Source organism: Engystomops pustulosus, chromosome 11 (assembly GCF_040894005.1).
Source record: "Engystomops pustulosus chromosome 11, aEngPut4.maternal, whole genome shotgun sequence".
Taxonomy (NCBI): Eukaryota; Metazoa; Chordata; class Amphibia; order Anura; family Leptodactylidae; genus Engystomops; species Engystomops pustulosus.
The window spans coordinates 6,730,485-6,758,309 of NC_092421.1; the positions used below are offsets into that span (position 1 = coordinate 6,730,485).

At 45.6% G+C, this 27,825-nt stretch overlaps 1 protein-coding gene across 1 annotated transcript; it reads right to left on the reverse strand.

Annotated features, from left to right (window-relative positions):
- Positions 1–651: 651 nt before the first annotated feature.
- CHUK (component of inhibitor of nuclear factor kappa B kinase complex) lies at positions 652–27,822 on the reverse strand. The gene is made up of 21 exons (XM_072129607.1): positions 27,642–27,822; positions 26,417–26,511; positions 23,308–23,422; positions 21,953–22,022; positions 21,755–21,843; positions 21,211–21,300; positions 19,553–19,677; positions 18,799–18,906; positions 17,411–17,546; positions 17,130–17,324; positions 16,106–16,208; positions 14,110–14,233; positions 11,245–11,396; positions 8,876–8,937; positions 7,500–7,609; positions 4,551–4,600; positions 4,378–4,474; positions 3,321–3,468; positions 2,042–2,172; positions 1,840–1,939; positions 652–1,622 (listed from the first exon to the last, which is right to left on the reverse strand). The coding sequence occupies exons 1-21, from the start codon at positions 27,744–27,746 to the stop codon at positions 1,590–1,592; spliced, it is 2,238 nt and encodes a 745-aa protein (XP_071985708.1). The 5' UTR covers positions 27,747–27,822; the 3' UTR covers positions 652–1,589.
- Between the last annotated feature and the right edge of the window lie 3 nt (positions 27,823–27,825).

Below are 27,825 nucleotides of genomic sequence, written 5' to 3' on the forward strand. Positions count from 1 at the left end.
TCCACCGTGTGCATTTCCTACCTCCAGCTCGTCTATTCCACCGTGTGCATTTCTACCTCCCAGCGTCTATTCCACCGTGTGCATTTCTACCTCCAGCGCGTCTATTCCACCGTGTGCATTTCCTACCTCCAGCGCGTCTATTCCTCCGTGTGCATTTCTACCTCCAGCGCGTCTATTCCACCGTGTGCATTTCTACCTCCAGCGCGTCTATTCCTCCATGTGCATTTCTACCTCCAGCGCGTCTATTCCACCGTGTGCATTTCTACCTCCCAGCGCGTCTATTCCCCCATGTGCATTTTTACCTCCAGCGCGTCTATTCCACCGAGTGCATTTCTACCTCCAGCGCGTCTATTCCACCGGGTGCATTTCTACCTCCAGCGCGTCTATTCCACCGAGTGCATTTCTACCTCCAGCGCGTCTATTCCACCGTGTGCATTTCTACCTCCAGCGCGTCTATTCCACCGTGTGCATTTCTACCTCCCAGCGCGTCTATTCCACCGTGTGCATTTCTACCTCCAGCGCGTCTATTCCACCGTGTGCATTTCTACCTCCCAGCGCGTCTATTCCACCGTGTGCATTTCTACCTCCAGCGCATCTATTCCACCGTGTGCATTTTTACAACAGTCAAGAATGAAGAGACCACAGAATGCAGACAGATAAAATTATTTAATAAAACTAGGGGAGTCTCCGGATCTCCATTATCCAGAAACTGAAACCTACAGCAGCATTAATTTAAACCACATTTTGGGGTAAATTACAGTAAACTGGTGTTTTCCCAAGTCCCATGAGCAAGAATGGGAGAATTTATGTCAGAAACCTCAAGTTATGAGCGAGGACATCAATGAAATAAAATATACATTCACAAATAGAGGAGATTTTTCGGGTGAAGGACAATTGGATCATTTACAAATTAATTTCATACAAAAATACACAAAGGTGAAAAAAATCAAAATCTATACACAAGCAGAATGTCCGGGGGTAAATGTACAGGGTGCGAGTTCCTCTTAGAGGAAATAGGAGAGTTGCATTAGTAATCTTTGTAATCTTTCATAAAATTGAAAGATTACAAACAGGAGTTACAACTTTTTGCATTTATTGTTTTTGAAAAAAATGAAATAGCGGCACGAAGGCCACGATCACTGTGCAAGTTTCAGCTTTTCTTATCATGTATCTGTTCCTATATGTGAGAAGTATCATAAACCTAAATTGTTTAGTAGGGCACCAATGGCACCAAGTGGACAATCTATGCATTTCTAGGAAGAACAGAAAATATGTACCCAGCAAAGATATCACAGTCTTGTGGATGACAGAATAGACGTGGCAGCTCCCTGTGGATGCTCCGGCTGTCACCGTCTCTGGGGGCAGATGTGAGAAGAGCCTAATGTGGAGGCTACGAGTGGCTTCTCCCCAACTACACGGCTTATTTGCTGTGACAAGTAGAGAACATGGGAAATGCCACTAGTGACATCTTCTTACTTGCAAAATGATAAACCTTTTTGTAGACTCTGGTCCTGTTGTGTACAAGGGGAAGGTGCAGTCTCTGGTTTTGGAGGATGAAGGGACCCCCCCTATCCAATCTTTGTCTTGAGTCACTCTTGTTGTAACCAGGACCAATCCATGCTCTAAACAAAAGAATACATTTATACGGTATTAATAGTATAGAATGAAACGTCCATCTTTTAAAGGATTGAGGTCCGGATCACTGAGTCTTTTGTATAAATAAGTGTAAGTGGCCTAAGTGTAAGCTGAAGCGACAATCTTGCTGGATTTATCTCATTTCTATCTATTTGTTTATTTCAATGGGAATATGTGGTGCAATATACACAGATCCGCACTTACAACCAAGCTCCTTTCTTGTTCCATTGTACTCTCCATTATCAAGGTGCTGAGCTGCTTCTGAATGAACTGGTTTTCATCTATGGCATGCTTATAGGTCTCTCTGAAAACGACAAGCGGTTAGTGCAACAGATGGAAAATCCCTTTAAGGCGACGTGTACAATAACAAATATTACTCAAAGGAAGAATGAAGGACGCATCATACCTGCTCTTGTCTTTTGGGATCAGCATAGATGAAAGAGCCTGCGGAGAGTTTGGATCTGCCCAGCCGGACGTACGAGGTGGACTGGGGTTTTCCAAACTGGAAGGTCCAAGAGAACGAGCAGAGCTCTGCGTCTAAAACAGGAAGTGATGCGATTGTGTAACAATGTTATCTTCAATTTAATGAAAACATTTAAAAAAATTACTTTACAAAAAAAGCTAATATTTTATTGTAAGTTAATGACGCGTCTTCTCATCTAGAGCTTTTGCATTATTAAGGCAACTTTTAAAGGAAACCTTCCATCTCGGATCTATCAATTGAGGCAGATCCGGTGGCAGGTTCAACTAATGAATGACATGGGAGCCCTTTTTAGGGCTAAGCCTTGAGTGGCCTGTTATTTTATATATGTTATATTGGCCTAATATGCAAATATGTGAAAGAGGCTACTGGGGCGTGGAGCAGCCGGAGCTAATGCTACACAGTGCGGCTACTCCACACCCCAGTAGCCTCTTTGGATCCTCCTACTACGAGATCTTCAGCGCGCAGCTGCCATTCGTCCATCTATGCAGAGCCGGCGGTTGCGTGTACTTACCTCTGAAGCTGGAGCTATTAGGCAAGCCAAGTAGCTCTGGCTTGGCAGCTGAGTATGCACAGACGCCCTTTCTATGCAGAGCGCGGTAGAGTGTGCGCAGCTGCTGGAGATCTTGTAGGAGGATTCAAAGAGGCTCCTGGGGTGTGGAGCAGCCGGAGGTAAAGCTACACGGTGCGGCTACTCCACACCCCAGTAGCCTCTTTGGATCCTCCTACTACGTGATCTTCAGTGCGCAGTTCTACGTAGACTCTCTATGTAGAGTTGGCCGCTGCACATACTCGGCTGCGAAGCCATTAAGCCAGCACAGTTTCCTTTAACACACAGGTGAGGGCTATATATTATGAGAAACAGACGCAGGTAAGAGCAATCATTCAGATATCCATTGCCCATATAATGGTTCTTAAAAGGGGTCCCCGTGGTTCACACTGCCGCTGCGCTGTCTAGGAAGGAGCAGGGAGCAGTCAGCACTACTTGGCCGTTTTTTGTTCTCATTACATCCATTTGATGGAGAGCCAGAACACATACTTGACATGTTGCTCCTTTAATAAAGGGAATGGGACCATCGTTATCGGATCTTCAACAATAAGACTGTTATCCCCTGTACTATGGGATTACAACTAAAGATAGGACAACCTGTGAGAAGACTGCGTGTATGAGGATAGCCGGGGACATCAGGGAGGCAAAACTTACACAAGCGATTTTCAGGAGGTGCCAGATCTCTCTCTGGCGTTTAGCTTGCATCTGCATCAGCGAGTTGTCCGCTTCCTTTATATTATTCACAGTCATTTCAATCTGAGGCAGCAAATCAATAATTTTCTGCTTACAGCCTAAAAGCCGGCTAAAAAGACAAAACATATCCATGGTTCAGATTACAAGGCAAAACACCAGCGGCCACACACACTAAGTGCCCGGCACTTTATCCAAAATTGCACAGGGGGAAGTGTCAGATGTAACTGATCCCGTCAGTATCCGAGTGTCATCCACGCATCACCAGAATAATATAATCAGCTATTTCATTGCTTAAAGGAAACCGACCGCTTGGAAATGGTCATTCTGACCCACACTGACCTGCACATAAGGGGGGGTGAGGGGTGCAGGCGCATATTTTGGTTAATCAAATAACGGAATAGATGGATTATAACTATAGATTATGTACTTTGCTAATAACCCACTCGGTGCTTGACTCTACGACACAGCGCTTGGGCATTAGCGTACTAGGGGAGGCATGCAGAGTGCCGACCCCGCCTCCATCCACCCTCCCTCCCTTCTTCGCTCCCGAGAGCCGGTGACGTCACTGAGCCCTCATGAGCATGTGCAGCGCCGGCTCACATGACGGCTGCGCGTGCTGTCGCGTGACTTTGGCGAGGAGACCACCGAAGTCTCGCAGCCGCCATGAGACTTCGGCGATGCACATGCTCTAATGCTCCTGAGGGCTCAGTGACGTCACCGGCTCTCAGGAGCGAAGAAGGGAGGGAGGGGGGAGACGGGGTCGGCACTCTGCATGCCTCCCCAAGTATACTAATGCCCAAGCGCTGTGTCGTAGAGTCAAGCATCGAGTGGGTTATTAGCAAAGTACATAATCTATAGTTATAATCCATCTATTCCGTTATTTGATTAACCAAAATATGCGCCTGCACCCCTCACCCCCCCCCCCCCCTTATGTGCAGGTCAGTGTGGGTCAGAATGACCATTTCCAAGTGGTGGGTTTCTCTGCAGATAATCCGCTTTTACCAAAGCATTACCATACCTTAAATGTCCAAACAGCTCCTTCAGAACCTTATCTTGTCCCTGCACAGTCAGAACAATCGTTTTAACCATATCTGTGCTGTCACTGTAGCCATTATCTGAAAGACATGTGACAATTCTTATCCTCTCTCCTAGTGTAAAGCGTGCAGCATATACTGTGATCAGACACCGTACCTGGGGCTCGTGGCTTCAATTGCTTGTATAATTCTATAGCCTTCTGTTCCCTAATGGAAAAAATGCATTAAATCTGTGGACAAGTTTTGGATACATTAAGACAGAAGAGTAACAAATAGGCTGCGAGAAAGCCAACGCCATGCACTAGTGACTATGCCTAGAAGGCTTAAAGGGGTTTTCCCATCTGGGCATTTACATTTAATGTAATTTAACCGGTTAAGGACCGGGCCCTTTCCTGTTTTTTCATGTCCATTTTTCACGCCCCACCTTCAAAAATCTATAACTTTTTTATTTTTACACGTAAAGAGCTGTGTGACGGCTTGTTTTCTGCCTAACAAATTGCACTTCATAGTGATGGTATTAAATATTCCATGCCGTGTACTCGGAAGCGGGAAAAAAATTCCAAATGCAATGAAAATGGTGAAAAAACGCATTTGCGCCATTTTCTTGTGGGCTTGGATATTATGTCTTTCACTGTGCGCCCCAAATGACATGTCTACTTTATTCTTTGGGTCGGTACGATTAAGGGGATACCAAATTTGTATAGGTTTTATAATGTTTTCATACATTTACAAAAATTAAAACCTCCTGTACAAAAAATTTTTTTTTGATTTTGCCAACTTCTGGCGCTAATAACTTTTTTATACTTTGGTGTACGGAGCTGTGGGTGCTGTCATTTTTTGTGAAATTTGATAATATGTTCAATTATATCATTTTTAGGACTGTACAACCTTTTGATCACTTTTTATAGATTTTTTTAGATTTTTCAAAATGGCAAAAAAGTGCCATATTCGACTTTGGGCGCTATTTTCCGTTACGGGGTTAAACGCAGTGAAAAACCGTTATCATATTTTGATAGATCGGGCATTTTCGGACGCGTCGATACCTGATGTGTTTATGATTTTTACTGTTTATTTATATTTATGTCAGTTCTAGGGAAAGGGGGGTGATTTGAAATTTTAGGTTTTTTTATTATAATTTTTTGTTTTTTAAACTTTTTTTTATTTTTATTTATACTATTTTTCAGACTACCTAGGGCACTTGAACCCTAGGTTGTCAGATCGATCCTATCATATACTGCCATACTACAGTATGGCAGAATATGGGGATTTTCTTCCTCATTCATTACAATGTGCTATCAGCACATTGTAATGAAGGGGTTAAAACGAAATAGCCTCGGGTCTTCGGAAGACCCGAGGCTACCATGGAGACGGATCGCCGTCCCCCGATGACGTCACGGGGAGCGGCGATCCCAGGTAAGATGGCGGCGCCCATGCGCCGCTATCTGTTTGCGGCTGCCGGCAGCTTTGCCGGCAGCCCACGCTGTAAAAACACCCGCGATCGGTGCTAGCACCGATCGCGGGTGTTACCGGTAAGCCTTTGCTGCAATATGCAGCAAAGACTTACCGGCTATGGAGAGGGCTCAGCCCGTGAGCCCTCTCCATGCAGCGCGACGCGACCGCCGCCGTGAATACACGGCGGGTGGTCGCGAACCGGTTAATTTGCCACATGTAAACATTTCTTCTATTGGAGGTAATTATAAAAAAATGTTCCTGTGTGAAGATAATTTCTCATAAATGTAGCAATGTTGTCCCTTAGAAACGAGATGGTTTCCTTGGATACGACCACCTCACATTTTGGCAGCAGTGGCCAGACATGTGCTATAGAGTCCTGCCTGACCTCCTGGATTCAGCAATCATTACTGCAGGACGACTGTGGGACCTGCAGTAACTCCCGGACATTTCATATACATATATAATAAAACATAATACAATATATATATATTAAAGTTTGTGATATTTTGATACTTTGGACTTGACAGAACCAACTATGCATTTGTTTCCATGGTCTAAAAAGGTCAAGGTTTAGCATTAACTTCTGACATTTATGTTCATAAATACAGGCGGTCCCCTACTTAAGGACACCGACTTACAGACGACCCCTAGTTACAGACGGACCCCTCTGTGACCTCTGGTGACCTCTCTGGATGTTACTATAGTCCCAGGCTGCAATGATCAGCTGTAAGGTGTCTGTAATGAAGCTTTATGGATAATCTTTGGTCCAATTACAGCAAAAAATTTTTAAACTCCAATTGTCACTGGGGCCAAAAAATTTTTTGTCTACAAATATAAAATATACAGTTACATACAAATTCAACTTAAGAACAAACCTGTGGAACCGATCTTGTATGTAACTGCCTGTATGTTAAAAACTTTATTGAACTACTTTTGAAAAGAGGGGATTATGGGAATTATTGTGCAATACACTTGGTTACAAATTATATCCTACTATTAATACCGTATTTTTCGGACTATAAGGCGCACAAAAAAATCCTTTCATTTTCTCAGAAATCCAGTGCACCTTATAATCCAGTGCGCCTTATATATGATCCGTACTTACAGACAACAGCTGCCTTGTACTGTGCACAGGTCTGCCACCTGCTGGTCATTCATCCTTATATAAGGCGCACCGGATTATAAGGCGCACCTGATTATATGAACCGTACTTACAGACAACAGCTGCCTTGTACTGTGCACAGGTCTGCCACCTGCTGATCATTCATCCTTATAATCAGGTGCGCCTTATATATGACCCGTACTTACAGACAACAGCTGCCTTGAACTGTGCACAGGTCTGCCACCTGCTGGTCATTCATCCTTATAATCCAGTGCGCCTTATATATGATCCGTACTTACAGACAACAGCTGCCTTGTACTGTGCACAGGTCTGCCACCTGCTGGTCATTCATCCTTATAACCAGGTGCGCCTTATATATGAGCCTAGAAGTGTTAGCAGGCATTTATTGATGGTGCGTCTTATAATCCGGTGCACCTTATAGTCCGAAAAAAATACGGTATTTGCTGTAACCAACAATGCCAATATTATAAAGCATAAAACATACTTATTAACTCAGTAAAGGGACAAAAAGATGAAAGTTTTAAATCTTACAGGAGCTCCATGACATCCCCCTGTCTGCGGGCATACGGACTCCGCTGCAGTTCAACTATTTCTGTGTGAAGTCCCATTATCTGGTCATCCAAGAAGGAGATTTCTCCGGCCTGCGTGTACATAACATATAACATGATTACAATAACCTGTATAACATAAGGCTTATGTGCTGCACGGGTTTATCCCCATTTACTCAATAAACCCCAATCCTATAAAGAAGACTTCCTCAGATTTCCCCATTTTAGCCCGGACACATCTGCACTCAGCACAAGCGGCCAAACTTCTGGCTGGGACCATCAAGGACTAAGTGCAGGACCGTGCTCTCCCCATTGGGCACATAAATGCTCTGAGCTACGGTGATCCCCCAGATAGAGAAAAACATCGTACTGGTGTGCAAAATCCCAAATACAAGCTTCAGTTTTCTTTTTTCTAAGGGGGGGGGGGGGGGGCTGTCATTAGAAAATTCTGCGTTGGGGCACTGGCATGTGCCGGTCTTATTTCCCAATCCCTGTTCGGGAATCAGGGTCTCCTGAAGGATCACCCACAAGTCTTGTCCTTCAGAGAGGAAGTGACTTACAGTAATTGTTACAAGGAAACTTTTTGTGCTGTGTTAAAGAACTTCTTGAGATACTGACATAAAAGAGGTTAAAAAGCAACGTTTTTGGGACTGCAAAACCTGTGTTCTATACAAACGTAGAATTTATAAGCAATGGATTAGGGAAGTTCTAACAAAAAAAACGGGTTTGCCCGAGAATCAATATTACATATCACCAAATTCATTCTCGCACCATTATTTACCCTTTGGTAAACACACGTGTTAGAAAAACGGCTAGATTGGCATATTTTCTTTTAATTATATTACACAGAAAGGTTTAATAGGATATATGAACCCCAAAACTGTGCTATTAAAAATTGCATCACCAATGGTTAAAGGAAATCTACCACCAGGATGAAGATTGTAAACCGAGCACACTGACATACCGGTGTGTGCCCCCCTCTGACAGAAGCTGCTCTTCTTGTAGTTGTGTAAGTCTTTGTTTTTTCAAGAAAAACTATGCAGATGAGCCTTCGGGGCTCCAAACTCCATAGATATCTATTGAGTAAGGAGCCCCAGAGGCTTATTTGCATAATTTGTGAAACCTTTTTAAATTGTAAAAACAAGGTCCTAAGAAGCTAATAGAAAAGCAGAACCTGCCAGAGGGGGCACTCACCAGTATGTCAGTGTACTTGGTTTACAATCCTTCATCCTGGTGGTAGATTTCCTTTAAGGTCACTGAGCACAAACCTTCCCATCAGAAAACAATGATAAAAATAAATGAAACACTGTAACCACAGGGGATAAATAATAATGAATAAATAAATATCAATAACCAAACCTTTGCACAACCAACGGCTCGATCTTCCATTTCTCTCCAGGCCCTCAACATCTTTTCAGATGCTAAAAAGAAAAAATAAATAAATTAGACACTTTATTATAGTTCTGTAGTAATCGTGGTGACCGAGGACAATCATAGGGGGAACACAATGAGAACATTCACTCTGCAATCAGAATAGGAAGGTGATCGGAGCCCGGGCAAAGACTAAACCCTAATTATATAACTAGAGGGAATATTTTAACTTATTCAAATAAAACATTTGATTTTATGGTTTTCTTTTTGGCTTTCCTTTCTGCGATTACATGGGCGGCCATCAAACCTGAGCTGTAATATTAAACTACATGCACACAACCCAGGCGTAGCACACGTGTAGTTCAGAACTGGGGGGGGGAGGGGGGTGCGCTCCTCCAGGGGACCACTGTACCATAGACCTCTATGGGGGCTGCAGTTCGTGGCCCCCATTACAGTCGTGTGAATGTAGCCTCATTGCCTGGAGCTGACTGTGTAGATCTGCTCAGTACAGATGGTTATTGACCATTACTGACATCATTTGTCAGGAGAGGTTCTAGTATTCGTGTTTTCTATAGAGATATTGGGGGACATTTATCTCTACGCCAGAAGAAGCACCGAAATAATTGCAATATCCTGCGCACTGCAAGAAATTGTGATTATTTTGCGATTAAGCCACCTCCACGCCATCTGGGCTTGCAAAGGCAAGGCCACCGGCAAAGTGGGCTGACACCCCCACGCCTGCAAGCCCCTGCCTGCAAGCCCCTGCCTGCAAGCCCCTGCCTGCAAGCCCCTGCCTGAAAGCCCCTGCCTGAAAGCCCCTGCCTGAAAGCCCCTGCCTGAAAGCCCCTGCCTGAAAGCCCCTGCCTGAAAGCCCCTGCCTGAAAGCCCCTGCCTGCAAGCCCCTGCCTGCAAGCCCCTGCCTGCAAGCCCCTGCCTGCAAGCCCCTGCCTGCAAGCCCCTGCCTGCAAGCCCCTGCCTGCAAGCCCCTGCCTGCAAGCCCCTGCCTGCAAGCCCTTCATAAAGTCTGTGGACATTTGATTGTAGGGTTGTACCTGGTGTAGCTTTGCCTGGCAGATGCATCAAGAGATCTGAGCATCTTAATGCATCGACAGGGACGGGTGTGTGTGAGGGGGTGGGGGGGGGGGGGGCTTTCATGGCTTTTATTGGGTGCAAGCGTGTGATTATGTGTGATCATTATTTTTCATTTATAATCTGTCATTATTATTATTACCCCGTCTATTATGGAAACTTGTGGACAGAGTGAGAATATAGAGATTTTTATTTCCTATACAAAGTTACCAGGAAAACAGTTTTTTTCTAAATCATAAAAACTATGTTTGAGATACAAAATGAAAAAATAAAAACCCTGTCTGCGCCCTGTAAGGGTTTTCAGTTCTCCCAAATTTTATTTTTGGCAAACATTTGAATTCCATGAATACACTTTCTCTTTTTTCCTTTTTGCAGAAATGTATAAATAGACAAGTGGGCGTTATCATTTAGGGGCGTGCCACTAACAATGCAGACAACTGTCCAATCAATGCTGACAAGTGAAGTGGGAACACCAACACCTATTCGTTCATTTACTTGGTGGTTACAAGTAGAGTGGGGAAATAAATCCATTTCATGGGAAAGCAATGGAAAAGTATTTCACCAGAAATATGAAGCACCTAGGGCAGTGGTGGCGAACCTATGGCACGGGTGCCGGAGGTGGCACTCACGAGTCCTCTCAGTGGGCACCAAGGCTGTTGCCCCAGAACAGAGTTAACAAGACAGACATTAAAGGCCTTTGTGATGAAACCTCACGGATCACAAGAACAGGGGGTCCGATGTATCCTCGTTGAACCACTGAGATGGCCGCAGCAGTCGGTCGTGCATCTCTATGAAGCTGAGCGGCATACTCGGCAATCTATGTCAACTCCATACTGTTTACCGGAGCAGCCTGGCCATGCACGACGGCTCTTCCGGCCATCTAAGTGGACCCCCGTTCTAGTGATCTGTGGGGGGCATCCTGGTCTACCTAGGACTGCAGGAAGAGAGAGAAGTTGTGAACAGGCTCCGATTATCATTGGACCTCCTGCTCTGGGCCCCATAAGAATCTTCACTTAGGGGGGGGCTCCCAAGAGAAGCTCCAATAGTAATTTAAATTTCCCCTTTTGCTGTCAGCAATATTGGGGTTCTAGGGACCTTAAGAAGAATGGAAAAAGTTACTGCTTGAATTGCTGCATCGGCACTTTGTAATAAATAAGCAGGATTTGGGTTGCAGTTTGGGCACCCGGACTATTAAAGGTTCTCCATCACTGACCCAGGACATATTGACACAATCTGAAGCAACAAAACATTTTATTCGTGTAACTCACAGATCCCAAAGGCCATCTGATCGCTGTAGCGTTCCAGATCAATTTCAATGCTTTTCTTAAAAAACTGCAGCTTGGCTTCCAGTTGCTGAGAGGCAGACACCATTGTATTTTTCATCTTTGTCAGATTAGTATTGTATCGCAGTAAACTAAGCCTAAAAAACATACGTAACATTAATAAATAATGTGTCAAATTCCTTAAAAGAGGACTTTTCACAACCTCACACATGAAGATTAGCATAGCCATGTAGCAGCTCCTGCAGAAGGGAGACTTTGAATTTCCTTTCAAGCCCCCGCGGTTACTGAGATATCAGTCCTAGTATCTGACCATCCTAAACCCTTCCACTGTCAGAGAGGAGGGGCTGGAGTAGTACAGGGCATGTGTTATCATAATCTTCTCAGTGTAAGAGAAGATGATAAAACACCACCCTTCCTCCCCTCCAGCCCCTCCTCTCTGACAGTGGAGAGGGATTACAATGGTCAGAAACTAGGACTGATATCTCAGAAACTGTGTGGGCTATAAAAAAGGAAATTCAATGCATCCCTGATTCTGTGTGGGAGCCCCTACATTACGTAAATCTCAATATGTGTGAGGGGGTGAAAGGTTCTTAAAAAAAGAAAATCTACCATCAACATCAAGCATGAACCAGGCACTGCGACAATCTTCTTATATTTGCCTTCTTCCTTCCAAATACAAATTATGCTGATGAGCCAGAAGGGGTTACCAGATCCCCCGTTTGCCGTAGCTTCATCAGTTGTTACAGTGCACAAGGAGCACTTCCCCTCCCAGTGTGTGCAGAAACTTCCTCTGCAGCAGTTACAGTACATTATGCAGCGAAAGAGGTGAAGTGCTAATGGTGTGTGTGGGGGGTGTTTGCAGACACTAAAAGCCTCTAAAGCTGGTAACACCCCCAAGGAGCCCTTCAGGCTTGTTAGCATCATTTTAAAGGATGATTTTAGAAGGAAGGAGGCCATGGATAACAAATAAGAAGATTACCAGTTACACTGTCTGCGCCTGGAGAAAACAAGGTTTAATCACCAGAGGGGACAGGGCTTTTTTACTATGAGAACTGTCAATCTGTGGAATAGCCGAGCTCAGGCGCTGGTCACAGCAGGGACAGCAGAGAGCTCAGGCGCTGGTCACAGTAGGGACAGCAGAGAGCTCAAGCACTGAGCACAGCAGGGACAGCAGAGAGCTCAGGCGCCGGCCACAGCAGGGACCGCAGAGAGCTCAGGCGCCGGTCACAGCAGGGACCGCAGAGAGCTCAGGCGCCGGTCACAGCAGGGACAGCAGAGAGCTCAGGCGCCGGTCACAGCAGGGACAGCAGAGAGCTCAGGCACTGGTCACAGCAGGGACAGCAGAGAGCTCAGGCGCTGGTCACAGCAGGGACAGCAGAGAGCTCAGGCGCTGGTCACAGCAGGGACAGCAGAGAGCTCAGGCGCCGGTCACAGCAGGGACAGCAGAGAGCCCAGGCGCTGGTCACAGCAGGGACAGCAGAGAGCTCAGGCGCTGGTCACAGCAGGGACAGCAGAGAGCTCAGGCGCCGTTCACAGCAGGAACAGCAGAGAGCTCAGGCGCCGGTCACAGCGGGGACAGTAGAGAGCTCAGGCGCCGGTCACAGCAGGGACAGCAGAGAGCTCAGGCGCCGGTCACAGCAGGGACAGCAGAGAGCTCAGGCGCCGGTCACAGCAGGGACAGCAGAGAGCTCAGGCGCCGGTCACAGCAGGGGCAGCAGAGAGCTCAGGCGCTGGTCACAGCAGGGACAGCAGAGAGCTCAGGCGCTGGTCACAGCAGGGACAGCAGAGAGCTCAGGCGCTGGTCACAGCAGGGACAGCAGAGAGCTCAGGCGCTGGTCACAGCAGGGACAGCAGAGAGCTCAGGCGCTGGTCACAGCAGGGACAGCAGAGAGCTCAGGCGCTGGTCACAGCAGGGACAGCAGAGAGCTCAGGCGCTGGTCACAGCAGGGACAGCAGAGAGCTCAGGCGCTGGTCACAGCAGGGACAGCAGAGAGCTCAGGAGCAGAGCACAGCAGGGACAGCAGAGAGCTCAGGAGCAGAGAACAGCAGGGACAGCAGAGAGCTCAGGCGCTGGTCACAGCAGGGACAGCAGAGAGCTCAGGCGCAGAGCACAGCAGGGACAGCAGAGAGCTCAGGCACTGGTCACAGCACGGACAGCAGAGAGCTCAGGCGCTGGTCACAGCAGGGACAGCAGAGAGCTCAGGCGCTGGTCACAGCAGGGACAGCAGGGAGCTCAGGCGCTGGTCACAGCAGGGACAGCAGGGAGCTCAGGCGCTGGTCACAGCAGGGACAGCAGAGAGCTCAGGCGCTGGTCACAGCAGGGACAGCAGAGAGCTCAGGCGCTGGTCACAGCACGGACAGCAGAGAGCTCAGGCGCTGGTCACAGCAGGGACAGCAGAGAGCTCAGGCGCTGGTCACAGCAGGGACAGCAGAGAGCTCAGGCGCTGGTCACAGCAGGGACAGCAGAGAGCTCAGGCGCTGGTCACAGCAGGGACAGCAGAGAGCTCAGGCGCTGGTCACAGCAGGGACAGCAGAGAGCTCAGGCGCTGGTCACAGCAGGGACAGCAGAGAGCTCAGGCGCTGGTCACAGCAGGGACAGCAGAGAGCTTCAAGAAGGGTCTAGATGCCTTTTCACACCTAAATAACATTGATGGTTGTTATATAGAATTGTTTCCCCTAAATCCCTTCCTCATCCAATCCCTTCCCTTCCTTGGTTAAACTCGATGGACAAGTGTCTTTTATGAACCGTATAAACTATGATACACGATCTATGATTAAGTGTCCCTGGTTTATCAGGATTGATTTTTGATGATAGATTTCCCTTGAACACTCAGGATTTTGGATACTTACATGGCCGCTCTTTGGCCCTGAAACAAGCGGCTGTAATCCTCCTTTAAACCGGACACATAATGGACGGCTTCGGCCCACACTTTACGTAGTTGGAGTATAGGAAGCAGAGCTTTGCTGTCCTGCACTGTGTTCAAGAAAATCAAGATAAACCAACAAAAGACGCGCAGACTAGAGAACAGAGAATAACTATTGTCTAGCTACACACTTCGTTCTGCCCTCACTGTACTTTGTGGATGAATGCAATGGACTCACACTGCAACCTATTCTAATGTGTAGAACAATGAAAATGGTTGAAATCTAGAAAAGTAACTACATAAATATATTCCGTTATTAGAATGCAAAGCACTTAAAAGATGTCAGGGTCACTGTCCAGGTTGTGACCTGTGCTGTACGTCTAGTGGCCTATGCTATACGTCTAGTGGCCTATGCTATACGTCTAGTGGCCTATGCTATACGTCTAGTGGCCTATGCTATACGTCTAGTGGCCTATGCTATACGTCTAGTGGCCTATGCTATACGTCTAGTGGCCTATGCTATACGTCTAGTGGCCTATGCTATACGTCTAGTGGCCTATGCTATACGTCTAGTGGCCTATGCTATACGTCTAGTGGCCTATGCTATACGTCTAGTGGCCTATGCTATACGTCTAGTGGCCTATGCTATACGTCTAGTGGCCTATGCTATACGTCTAGTGGCCTATGCTATACGTCTAGTGGCCTATGCTATACGTCTAGTGGCCTATGCTATACGTCTAGTGGCCTATGCTATACGTCTAGTGGCCTATGCTATACGTCTAGTGGCCTATGCTATACGTCTAGTGGCCTATGCTATACGTCTAGTGGCCTATGCTATACGTCTAGTGGCCTATGCTATACGTCTAGTGGCCTATGCTATACGTCTAGTGGCCTATGCTATACGTCTAGTGGCCTATGCTATACGTCTAGTGGCCTATGCTATACGTCTAGTGGCCTATGCTATACGTCTAGTGGCCTATGCTATACGTCTAGTGGCCTATGCTATACGTCTAGTGGCCTATGCTATACGTCTAGTGGCCTATGCTATACGTCTAGTGGCCTATGCTATACGTCTAGTGGCCTATGCTATACGTCTAGTGGCCTATGCTATACGTCTAGTGGCCTATGCTATACGTCTAGTGGCCTATGCTATACGTCTAGTGGCCTATGCTATACGTCTAGTGGCCTATGCTATACGTCTAGTGGCCTATGCTATACGTCTAGTGGCCTATGCTATACGTCTAGTGGCCTATGCTATACGTCTAGTGGCCTATGCTATACGTCTAGTGGCCTATGCTATACGTCTAGTGGCCTATGCTATACGTCTAGTGGCCTATGCTATACGTATAGTGGCCTATGCTATACGTATAGTGGCCTATGCTATACGTATAGTGGCCTATGCTATACATATAGTGACCTATGCTATTCCTATAGTGACCTATGCTATTCCTATAGTGACCTATGCTATACGTATAGTGGCCTATGCTATACGTATAGTGGCCTATGCTATACGTATAGTGGCCTATGCTATACGTATAGTGACCTATGCTATACGTATAGTGACCTATGCTATACGTATAGTGACCTATGCTATACGTATAGTGACCTATGCTATACGTATAGTGACCTATGCTATACGTATAGTGACCTATGCTATACGTATAGTGACCTATGCTATACGTATAGTGACCTATGCTATACGTATAGTGACCTATGCTATACCTATAGTGACCTATGCTATACGTATAGTGACCTATGCTATACGTATAGTGACCTATGCTATACGTACACTGTGGGATGTTAAAGAATAGAAGATGATTAGAAAAACCTCAAGACTCACTGCTGCCAACTTAAAGTCAATCTCTTTAAAATAAAAGAATAATTATTTTAGCCTTTTATCCAAATTACATATAGCTGCAAACAGGGTTTTCCATTTGCTCTGATGCCAGTAATGGCCTCCATTCTGCTGCCCTAGGACTTACCTATATAATTCACACACTCCGACAGATGCCTGGGTTGAAATGGCCCTTCGTAAGCAGTTTTACTTTTGTCGAACAAGTAGACCATGTAGCTGTCCCATCCTCTCTGCATAGAAACAAAAATATTAAAAAGATTAAATCATTCCTTGAATTTTTTTTATTTTTACAGATAGGCTTAGGATAGACAACACTTCCCAACCCCAGCCCCATCTCCTGGACCTCCACCACCCACCAGAAAGGAGGGGTCTCTGTGTCCTTTGCCTGAATGCATGGAAGACCATTCACAATATTACTACTAGTAGGAAAGGAAGCAAAGGTCATGCATCGCATTATCCCTGCACTTGTGTAAAGGACGGGGGGGGGGGGGGCTGCATATTATTGTTCAGTGCGGTCCAATACAATCAGACCCTTTCCTGTTTTAAAGCCTTAAAAAAAAATATAAAAAAAAAAAACTGACAAAAGAAACTAAAAGAAGAACAGATCCTGCCTTGGCTTATTACGCCTACTACCAATAAACATAGATCCTACATCAAAAAGTGAATTGGTTTTATTTTTGGCGAGATTAGTTAAACACTGGAAAGATGAGAAGGCTCCTGGGGTGAGGGAATGGCGGAACACGGTAGGATGTAGAAAGTCGTATGAATGTGCATATGAGAAACGCTATAGGAGGGGCAATAGACTTAACCCTTTCAGCACGTCACGGGTCGGCTGCAGGTGTATGGAGAGGGCTCACGGGCTGGCGGCTTCAAAAAGATGGCGACGCATGGGCATCACCATCTTGTTAGAGATTGTTGCTCCCCATGACGTCATCGGGGAGCGGCGATCCGTTGCCATAGAATGATGCAGATCTCAGTGCGTGCGTGGGCGCGAGCGCAGGTGGAGCAGGGCTGAGTGCACCAGAGGCCATGACCAATGTATTTCCCACCCTCTGCTTATACTCGAGTCAATAGGTTTTCCCAGTTTTTGGTGGTAAAATTCGGGGCCTCGGCTTATACTCGAGTATATACGGTATTTCTTATCCTCTTACCACTCCCTCTATCACACACTGGGAAGCCGGCTTCCTGGGATCCAGCGATACTCCCATCTCCAGCAGTAATTCTTGGTTGCAGGTGGCGATTCCGGTCTCTCGTTCGATGCTAGACTGTAAGGAGTGGAGGCTTTCGTCTGGTTGCAGGAGAAATGACAAAATCTTGGCAGATGTCATGTTCAAAATGTGAACAATCTGAAAAGAAAAGAGTTAAAACAACGATCCATGAATTCCTGAAGAACATTTCTATCGTAGAATAAAACCTGAAACAATCCACGGACCTTGAGATTCAGAATGTGGTCCATTAACACAAAACACTGTGGGCGGCCACTCGGGTTATCCAGACCTCCCCCTCGTTGTTGAGGGTCCCAATTCAGAACCAACTGCAGCCACGTCTCCAGCTGCTCTACCATGATACTAGATACAAAAACATCAAAGAAAAGGTTTATCAGGGACATAACAATAGGATTCACACAAATCATCCCAACATTAGAAGAGTAACAGGTGCAGCCTACAAGCCGATCTGTCAGGAGATCCCAGAACCGTTTAGCTGGAATATTACTTGTCATTTTTGGGATTATGGGATTTGGGATTATGAATTCATTGATACCATTCCGAAAACTGTGCAACCTTCTCATCACTTTTTATTCAAAATGGCGCCAAATGGCGGATAAATGACGATTTGGACGTTCAGCCGCTATTTTCTGTAACGGGGTTGATCACCGGGAATAATTGTTTTTATATTTTAATAGAATGGACATTTTGGGGCAGATTTACTTACCCGGTCCTGTCGCGGCGCGTTCTCCGTCGAGGATTCGGGTCTTCCGGCGATTCACTAAGGTAGTGCGCCTGATGTCCACCAGGTGTCGCTGCTGCGCTGAAGTCCGCTGGAGTTCACCAAGCTAGCCTGGGTGCAGGTAATTGCGTGTCAAGCGACTTTTTTTTAATAATACGGCGGTTTTTCTGAATCCGTCAGGTTTTCCCGACGCCCACCGATTTCCGCTGCATGCATGCCGGGCGCTGATGCGCCACAATCCAATCGCATGCTCCAAAAACCCGGGGCAATTCGGTGCAAAACGGTAATATTCGGGAAACCCAACGGAAAAACGGGATTCGGGCCCTTAGTAAATGACCCCCATTGGGATGCAGCATGGGATGTGTAGGATTGTACCTATTAATTTTCATAGGAGTCCTAGGGTTCGACCATGTTACCTAACGGGTTGACTACTGCAATCAGTGCCAGCACTGGCCATGGCCGTTCCCAGCAGGTGTCCGTTGCGTACCGTATTCTTCGGACTATAAGGCGCACAAAAAAATCCTCTGATGCGCCTTACATGAACCGTACTTACAGACAACAGCTGCCTTGTACTGTGCACAGGTCTGCCACCTGCTGGTCATTCATCCTTATAATCAGGTGCTCCTTATATATGTACCTAGACATTTTAGCAGCCATTTATTGGTAGTGCACCTTATACTCCGTTGCGCCTTATATTTAGAAAAATACGATAATGCAGCTGACAACATTAAAACAATTAAACAATATGAAATCTTGCCTGAAATACACGTACAAATGGTGAAAATTACTCAGGCCAATAACACAACAGCATGTCCAGAAACACCTGACAAGGAGAGGGTTAAACGTGACTGTATTTGCAGTTTGATAACATACCTGCACAGATTATTGGGCTGTGGCAAGTGTTGGCTGAATCTTATTTCTCCTGACATTTCTTCATAGGCATAAATGTGTTTCGGGTCCTTCTTCTTGATTTTCTCATGCCTTCAAGATAAGATACAATACATAGTAGATAAACCTTGTAAAGAGGCAACAAATATCCTCTGCATCCGTGTTCCCATTATAATGTACAGTTTATACCAAGGCATTAAAGGACATCACCGAGCCCCAGTTATGTGGACAAGCCTGGAAAAGAGGTTGTAACAAAATAACCCTAACCCTATGATATCGTAGTAGTGACACTCCATAAATTGGTTCACAGCCCAAATCCCCCTAACAAATAGGAGCACATTTACTTACCCGGTCCTGTCGCAATCCCGACTGTCCGACGAGGATGAAGTCCAGCGCAATTCACTAAGGTCGTGCGCCCGATATCCTGCATGTGTGGCTTCCCCACTCAGGTCCCCGGAGTTCACCTTCTTCCAGTTGTATGTGAGTGCATTGTCTTGCGACACAATTTGATTTTTAAATCAAGCGTTTAGTGCGAATCAGTCGGGTTGTCCGATGGCCATGCCCCCAGATTTGTTTCGAATGAAAGTTGGCCCGATTGCGCATAAATCCGATCGCGTGCACCAAAAACCCCTTTTAAATGCGGCGCAAATCGGAAATAGTCTGGAAACCCGATGAAAATGCGGTCCGCAGACCCTTAGTAAATGTGCCCCATAGTGTTGGACATTTGGAAGACACTCACCAGGTAAAAGGCTGCATGTTATGTAAAAAGGGTCTGAAGCCGGCAATACATTCAAAAATCATTGTACCAAAGCTCCAGTAATCAACAGTCACAGTGTACGGCTTGTTCTCAAAAAGCTCAGGAGCCTAAAGGAAGAACAAAAAACAAAAAAAAAAAAACACAAGACACGTTAAGTCATTCAGACATTCTTTATTGCATCCATATGTATTTTATTCTGCAAGTCTCCTAATCAAAAAAGAAAACTATACACTCCCCCCCCCCCCCCAATAGAAATCCTTCCACCAATGATTGACGACATATTGACATTTTGGGGACATGAAAAGAAAAATGTATTTGGTTCCAATACAGACTGTACACATATTTTTGCGGACACAACGGACACGCCTGATAGAAATCAATCAATTGGACTGGATGTTACTATTCTTCTGACCAGCGAAAGCCCCAGCGATCAACAGATGCTTCTAGAAAGTCAAACATTGAAGGAACTACATTTTAAGAGGTGGCACTAGAGGCCCCATTTTGGAGTATTCTTTCCTACAAGGGAAAAAAAAACCTGATACTTGAGTCGACCAGAGTATAAGCCGAGGCACCTAATACTGGGAAAGCTGATTGACTCGAGGAGAAGCCTGGGGAGGGAAATGCAGCCGCTACCGGTAACAAAAATAAATCACTTCCCTTTAATGCAAAATCCGCTTCGCCCTCACGACTAAGAGACCGGATCTCCATGACGGACAGTCTAGGATGTCTAATCCTGATCAGACCAGGGAAGCACCACACCACCAGCACTTCCATTAATAGAAGGAAAATCCACCCCTTCCTACCCAGGGACCACCATGCATAGATTATGTATTCAGCATACAGAGCCACATTAATGGATCCCCCTACCTCTTTCTACCCTCCAGCAACCTCCAGACTGAGACTCTTCCTTGATGGAAGCTCATTAAGGTTGTGCAGTGGTGTGGAGCCCCCTTAGAGTAGGGGGGGGAAGCTGTAAAGCATTGGGCACTATCTGTGATGCCGCCTGACAGCAGTATGAACTTACGGTAACACTGCCAGGACCAGCATGCACTGCAGATAGTGCTCAATGGAGCGGAGTGAATCGTAGAGATGTGGGTCGCCGTTGACACGTTTGCGACCTGGCCATGGGTATCTGTAAACATCGTGACAGTCAGAAGTGTCGCTGCTGCAGGTTGCGATGTGTCCGCTTTAGCAGTGGTGCCAGCGACTTGTAATGCCTGCCGGATCCTCTCACGGGGTTAAGGGGCGGCTGCCTGGGGCACACGACATTAGGATCTGACATGACCCCCAATTGTGTATAAGTTGAGCTAAGAAACTCAGTTTATACAAAAGTATATAGTGTATATATATATATACAGGCAGTGCCCAGGTTATGCACAAGGCAGACATTTTTTGGTCCCTGTGACACTTGCATTTTAAAACTTATGGGTTGACAAAGAAACAAGGATGATCAATAAAGCTTCATTGTAGACACCTTACAGTTGATCATTGCAACCTCAGTCCAAAGGTTACTACATAGAGAGCTGCCCTAAAGCTCAAAGTGGGTAGAGGAGTCAGTTTGTATATATGGGTTGTGTGTAAATCAGGTAAATCAGTATAATAAAAATACAATACTAACAAAAAAAATGCATAACACGTACCAGATATTGTAGAGTTCCTACAAAGGAGGTACACAGGCTTCCTTGATCGAGATCCTTGGCATATCCTAAATCGATAATTTTGTGCACAACCTAGAAATGCGATAATAACAGCAAAATAAGTGTCATATTTCTTTCATATACTTTGAACATAAATGCCACATAGTACAGGATTCTTCTATAGCAGTGGTGGGGAACCTAAGGCGCGGGTGCCAGAGGTGGCACTCAGAGCCCTCTGTATGGGCACCTGTGCCATCACCCCAGGGTAGAGTTTGCCAGACAGGACTCAAGGCCTCTTGCAGTCCTAGGCAGCCCAGGACCCTAGAAGGAAGCTACAATGATAATCCAAACTACTTCTCTTTCTTTCTACTGTATTGGTGTCCTCAGGTGCCTATACAATTTAATCCTGTGACAGAGCAGGGAGTAATAAGTTACTGCTTAAAATGTCGCATTGGCACTTTGCGAAAAATATGTGGGTTTTGGTTGTAGTTTGGGCACTCGGTGTCTAAAAGGTTTGCCGTCACTGCTCTATAACAATTTCATTTACCTTTCCATTACAGTCTTGTAGAACAATATTTTCTGGCTTCAAGTCTCTGTGTATAATCCGATTCTCATGTAGATACTGAATTCCAGAACCTAAACAGCAGTCAAGAGAATTATCATCAAAGAAGAAAAAGTCCTCAGCTGAGTGACAACTTATAATCTGACTGTTATCCATCCCCTCTCGGCACAGGATAAAACCTACCAATGTCACTTAGTATATTCAGCACTTGGCTTTCCTTCAGGCCACAGCAGTTTTCGGGCTTGTTCAAAAGCTACAAATAGAGTGAAAGAACAAAAATACATAAAAGTACATAAATAGATTTCAATGTTTCTAAAACTTCGAGAGAACAGCAGACTCTGATGTCTATTTCCCTTGCCTAAGAGTGATGGCAGACGTGGCGTTCTGAACGCGTTTTTGGCCCGTTTTTATGTTGTCCGTTAAAAAGCATATGCGTTTTTTGACCAGTTTGAATTAAGATAATTGGTCAAACCTGTCAAAAACGGATGCGCTTTCAAAAAAAGCATGCGTTTTAGGGTGTGCCATCACCCTAAGAGTCTTTCTAATCAGAGATGGGTGCCTCCTATTAACACTAACACTGCCAGTGCCTAGCACTCTGTCTGCAGAAGGGGTTCAGCAGAGAAGAAGAATCTAACAATTATTTGTCTCAGTGTCATACTTCTAGAGGCAAAGTCTCCGTGTGCCCTAATAAAACAGGCGAGAGAAACAAAAAGCGATTTATCTTGTCGTCTCAGTACAGTCCTGGTTACACATTAGCAAAAGTGACGCTAATATGAGAAGTATCACAGTATTTCAGGATAAATCTACACTAATTGTTAAAGGGCACCTACCACCACGATTCTACCTATAAAGGTAGATCGGGTGGTAGGTGGATGTAAGGGACGTGAGGAGAGCTCTTTTTAGAGCTAATCCTCACGTCCCCGCTAACTTTTAATAAACTTTATTCCCCTAACATGTAAATTTCGTTATGCGGCTACTGGGGCGTGGAGTAGCCGGGAACGAGGCTACACAGTGCGGCTACTCCACGCCCCAGTAGCCACGTTACTCCTCCTACCCTGTGTGTGCGGCGCGCAGCTCCTCGTAGCTGCGCGCCCTCGCCCGACATGCTGGCGTTCTGCGCATGCGCAGAACGCAGCTGAGCAGCCACAGCTCCGAGGCCGGAGCTACTGCGCATGCCCAGAACTCCGGCTTGTCGGATGCCGCGCGCTGAACACACAGGGTAGGAGGAGTAACGTGGCTACTGGGGCGTGGAGTAGCCGCACTGTGTAGCCTCGTGCCCGGCTACTCCACGCCCCAGTAGCCTCATAAGTAAATTTACATGTTAGGGGAATAAAGTTTATTAAAAGTTAGCGGGGACGTGAGGATTAGCTCTAAAAAGAGCTCTCCTCACGTCCCTTACATCCACCTACCACCCGATCTAACTTTATAGGTAGAATCGTGGTGGTAGGTGCCCTTTAACTAGAGATGACAAGTTTTATACCAAAATAAACAGGACACATCCTCTCCAAGATCACTAATTCCATATGGATTTCACATACTTTACGCAGGTCCCCTCCAGAGCAGTACTCCATAGCCAAGTGCGGCACCGAATTCACCAGAATGTCCATCTCGGTTGGCACTTCACAAGCCTTCACAACGTTAGGATGAGTCAATCTGTAAAATAAATGTTGTCTTTTAAATAAATTGTGAAAAATGACAAACAAGAATAATTTCAGAGGAACGGAAAAGATTTCGATCCAGCTTCCAAGGACGCACCAGGATGAAATGAACATTTTTAACGCTTTATTCCATATCTTAAAAACGCCTGATAGCCGAGGGATACAGACAGCAGAAACAGTCCACGCATTTCGGATACTAAATATCCTTATTCATGAATAATGGTCTTTCTGCAAGTTTAGCCACGTAAATACTCACATCTGCTGGTTATTTTGATGACCTTAAAGGAAACCTGACCCTGGTTTATACCTGTATTAACCATTAATACTGCTGGGTAGTTCCCAGCTATAAATGGATATGATATTTTTCATAAACCCCCATTTCACCATTGCATCACTGGAGAGGTGACCACATATGTGCAAGTAAACCATTTTAGAATCCCCCCATACAAGTAAATAGAGAGGTGGCTTAGGTTCCTGTTATAGGTGCGAGTCCTGATGTACGTCCAGCATCTAACTGATATTTATGACACATCTTTTGACAATGCAATCAATACCCGGGATGGGAAAATTCATTTAAGTACATGATTTGGTAAACTGCATAAAGTCTGAAATGTTTTTATCAGATTTCCATGAGCAACGTGTCTGGTGCCAAATACTTTCAAGTAACTTATAACAATATTAATGTGTTGCACACTTGGCTCCTAGAAGGGCGGACATGTGGGACTGGCGTCCTGCTTATGTCTAGATATGTGCATTTTTACAAATATTTTGTGAGTATATTTTTTAATACATTTTAACCTACAAAGAATATACCGTATTTTCCGGACTATAAGGCGCACATAAAAGCCTTGGATTTCCTTTGAAATCCAAAGTGCGCCTTATGGTCCGGTTCGCACTATAGGAGGACAGCGGACATAGGTCCCCGCTACCGGAGACAGCAGATCTCCAGCGGGAACTGCAGACCACGCGGCACGAACAACTTCTGCCGCGTCGGTCTGCAGTTCCCGCTGGAGATCTGCTGTCTCTGGTAGCGGGGACCTATGTAAGTATGGTCCGCTGCCCTCCTCCACCTCCCCCTCACCTTCCCCGCGTCTCTTCTCGTCGGGTCTCCGCTCCGCCCCCGGACCTCCGCCACGCCCCCGGACCCTGCGCCTTATAGTCCGATGCGCCTTATATATGGAATTATTACATATATAAGGCGCATCGGACTGATGCGCCTTATATTCCGGTGCGCCTAATGGCCCGGAAAATACGGTAATGAAGGAGGATTAGGAAACACGATGGAGTTGGTCTGAATGGTGACCTATTCTTGTCGGAAACCTGCGGAGATGCGCAATACTCATTGAAAAGGATCGATGCTTCAAGCAATACACCGTGTTGGATTCATAAAGAATTTATAAAGGATTATTGGAGCTCCGGTCAGAGTAATTTCTCTCTTTCTTTTGTTGTAAAGTATATTATTTATTTAAGTCATAAGACCAACAACAGAAAACAATCAGAGAAGGGCAATCAGATAAATGGCGTTAGAGCCCTTATACAAAACCTATGTCAATAACGTACAGTATCATTAAAGAGCCGGCACCAGTTTCTAAAGTTATACAGTTTTCAAATTGACTTTCTGTGTCAGGGTTCATGGTTTTCTAGATGTTATTCAACAGGAAGCTTCATTCGTTCCTTTGTGTGGAGGTGGAGATCCTCACAGGTCTGCGATTTGTTGTAACACACAGCTGTGAATACTCCGTGTTATAACGAGTCGTGCCCCTATGTGACATCATATGCCATGGACTCACAAAGTAAACAATTAAGCTTCCTGCTGAAAGTATATTGGAAAGATTGGTTGTGTAATGAAAAGTTAACCAATCTCAATTATTTGCTGAATGTGGACAAGTTTCTTTTTTAAGGACACCTTAATTACAGACAGACATCTGGATGCTGATATTTTACTAAATTTTAACTCTAGGCTGCAATGATCTGCTCCAAGTTATCAATGGCGTCTGGAGTGAAACTTAATTCTTAAAGGGAACCTTCCACCACGATTCTACCTATAAAGGTAGAGCGGGAGAAGTAGGTGGATGAATGGGACGTGAGGATAGACCTTTTTAGAGCTAATCCTCACGTCCCCACTATCTTTTTAAAATTTTAAAACCCCAATAAGTACATTTTCTAAAGCAGCTACTGGGGTGTGGAGTAGCAGGACAGGAGGCTACACGTCGCGGCTACTCCACGCCCCAGTAGCCTCTTTTCTCCTCCCTGACATCTTTGGCACGCAGCTCCTCCGCGGGCCGGCTGTTATGCACAGAATAAACATATCAGGGTAGGAGGAGTAAAGAGGTTACTGGTGCGTGGAGTAGCCGTGACGCGTAGCCTCAGCTCCACCTACTCCACGCCCCAGTAGCCTCTTTTCTCCTCCCTGACATCTTTGGCGCGCAGCTCCTCTGCGGGCCGGCTGTTATGCACAGAATAAACATATCAGGGTAGGAGGAGTAAAGAGGTTACTGGTGCGTGGAGTAGCCGCGACGTGTAGCCTCAGCTCCGCCTACTCCCCGCCCCAGTAGCCGCTTAAGAAAATTTACATATTAGGGTATTAAAGTTTTAAAAAGATAGCAGGGACGTGAGGATTCGCTCTAAAAAGGTCTATCCTCACGTCCCATACATCCACCTACCACCCATTCTACCTTCATAGGTAGAATCGTGGTGGTAGGATCCCTTTAATCCTTGTTTCCATGACAACCCAAAATTCTAAAAATCCAATTGTCACAAGGGCAAAAAACAAAAAACAGAAACCTTGTCCGTTATCTGTGGAGTGACAGTTCTTTCTACCTGTGAGGGTGCTGCAGGGGAAATAATACCTTGTTGCTAGTTAAGGATACAGCTGACTGTGCTAGGACACCCAGCACTCTGCTTCTTGTTCTTGTGGGTCTATGAAAAAACTATTTAAAAAATGCAACTCTCTCTCTCTCTACTCAGAGGCAGTGCTTGAAAGTTCTACCTTTTCATTATCTGAATCTCCTGACACCATCGGTCCTTGTTCTTTGAGCTCAGCTCCAGGCGGCATGATTTGATGGCTATTAGTTCTCCAGTGTCCTGCAACAGCAAAGACCAGAACACACATTATATTAATACTGAACCAACTATCCCCTACATTACAGGAGCTCCGAGCAGTTATCCTCTACACAACATAGATAATACACATACCTAGGACACAACTGATCACTAGAATAACCATTCCAAATACAATCTAAATAGAGCGGTGCTCCTGAATTCACGCGATGGTTTACAGCACCAACAAAGCCAACCTAGAGCTCCGTCTTTCCCATAAACTTTGCATACTAAGCTATTAGAAAAGTATAGCACCTCTCATGCTCACCATGGAATATCCGTTTCAACGTGGATTGATAAACTAGCTTGTTGACAGTCTATTAAAAATTGATAAAATTTAATACAACCCGGAAAAAGCATAGTGAATTAACAGAAGATCCCATAGCACAGAGGAATCATGAAGTGTCTGCTTAGAGACACTCTGGAATCTTACACTGACCATCACTGGGTGATAGAAGCAAAAACAGCAATAAAACTGAGTAAAATTGTAAAGTAAGGCCCGTTCCACACTTCCGAGTGTGATGCAATGAACTCACATCACACTCGCAACGCATGCTGCCCGGATCGCACGGCCCGAACGCTGCAAACCGGGACTGAACTCAGCATGTCAGTTCAGTTCCGGTTTGCAGCGTTTGAGCCGGGAGATCACATTCATTGCATCCCACTCGCAAGTGTGGAACGGGCCTAAGAGGGTTAGAAATTATCTCTAGGATCAAAGGTTGTAAACCAAGCACACTGACATACTGGTGTGTGTCCCCTCTGACAGGATCTGCTCTTCTTTTAGCTACTTATTCCCTTGTTTTTAATCAAAAAAGGCTTCAAAATTATGCAAATGAGCTTGATGGCTTCAGGCTCCATTAACAGCTATGGAGTCTGAAGCCCCTTAGGCTCATTTGCATCATTTTAAAAGCCTTTTTTTTGTAAAAACAAGGGAATAAGAAGCTAAAAGAAGAGCAGATCCGGCCAGAGGGGACACACACCAGTATGTCAGTGTGCTTGGTTTACAACCTTTGATCCTGGTGGCAGATTTCCTTTAACCCTTGTCGTTTACTCAGTACGAGGCTAATTGATATGAGAGAGGAATTCATATCCCCGCAATGTCACAAGCCCCTCACCCGGTTCTGATACAAACACACGTTCCCGAACCCTCCAGTGCCGAGCCGGTCTTTCATATCCCACGACCCGCAGACCGTTCCCTGCTGGACTGGAGGACGATCCATGATAACTAACGATGCCTATTCCGGGACTTCCGCCTCCCTAAGTCACTTCCGATCACCTGTCACCGCAGCTTCCGGTCTG

Bases quoted from the DNA above. Each gene is read 5' to 3' on its own strand.
- CHUK (XM_072129607.1), bottom strand. From the start codon at position 27,746: ATGGATCGTCCTCCAGTCCAGCAGGGAACGGTCTGCGGGTCGTGGGAT. The intron at 17,325-17,410 runs GTCCGTGGATTG...TTTTCTTTTCAG, and splicing joins ACCACATTCTGAATCTCAAG to ATTGTTCACATTTTGAACAT. The intron at 4,475-4,550 runs GTACGGTGTCTG...CATGTCTTTCAG, and splicing joins ATTGAAGCCACGAGCCCCAG to ATAATGGCTACAGTGACAGC.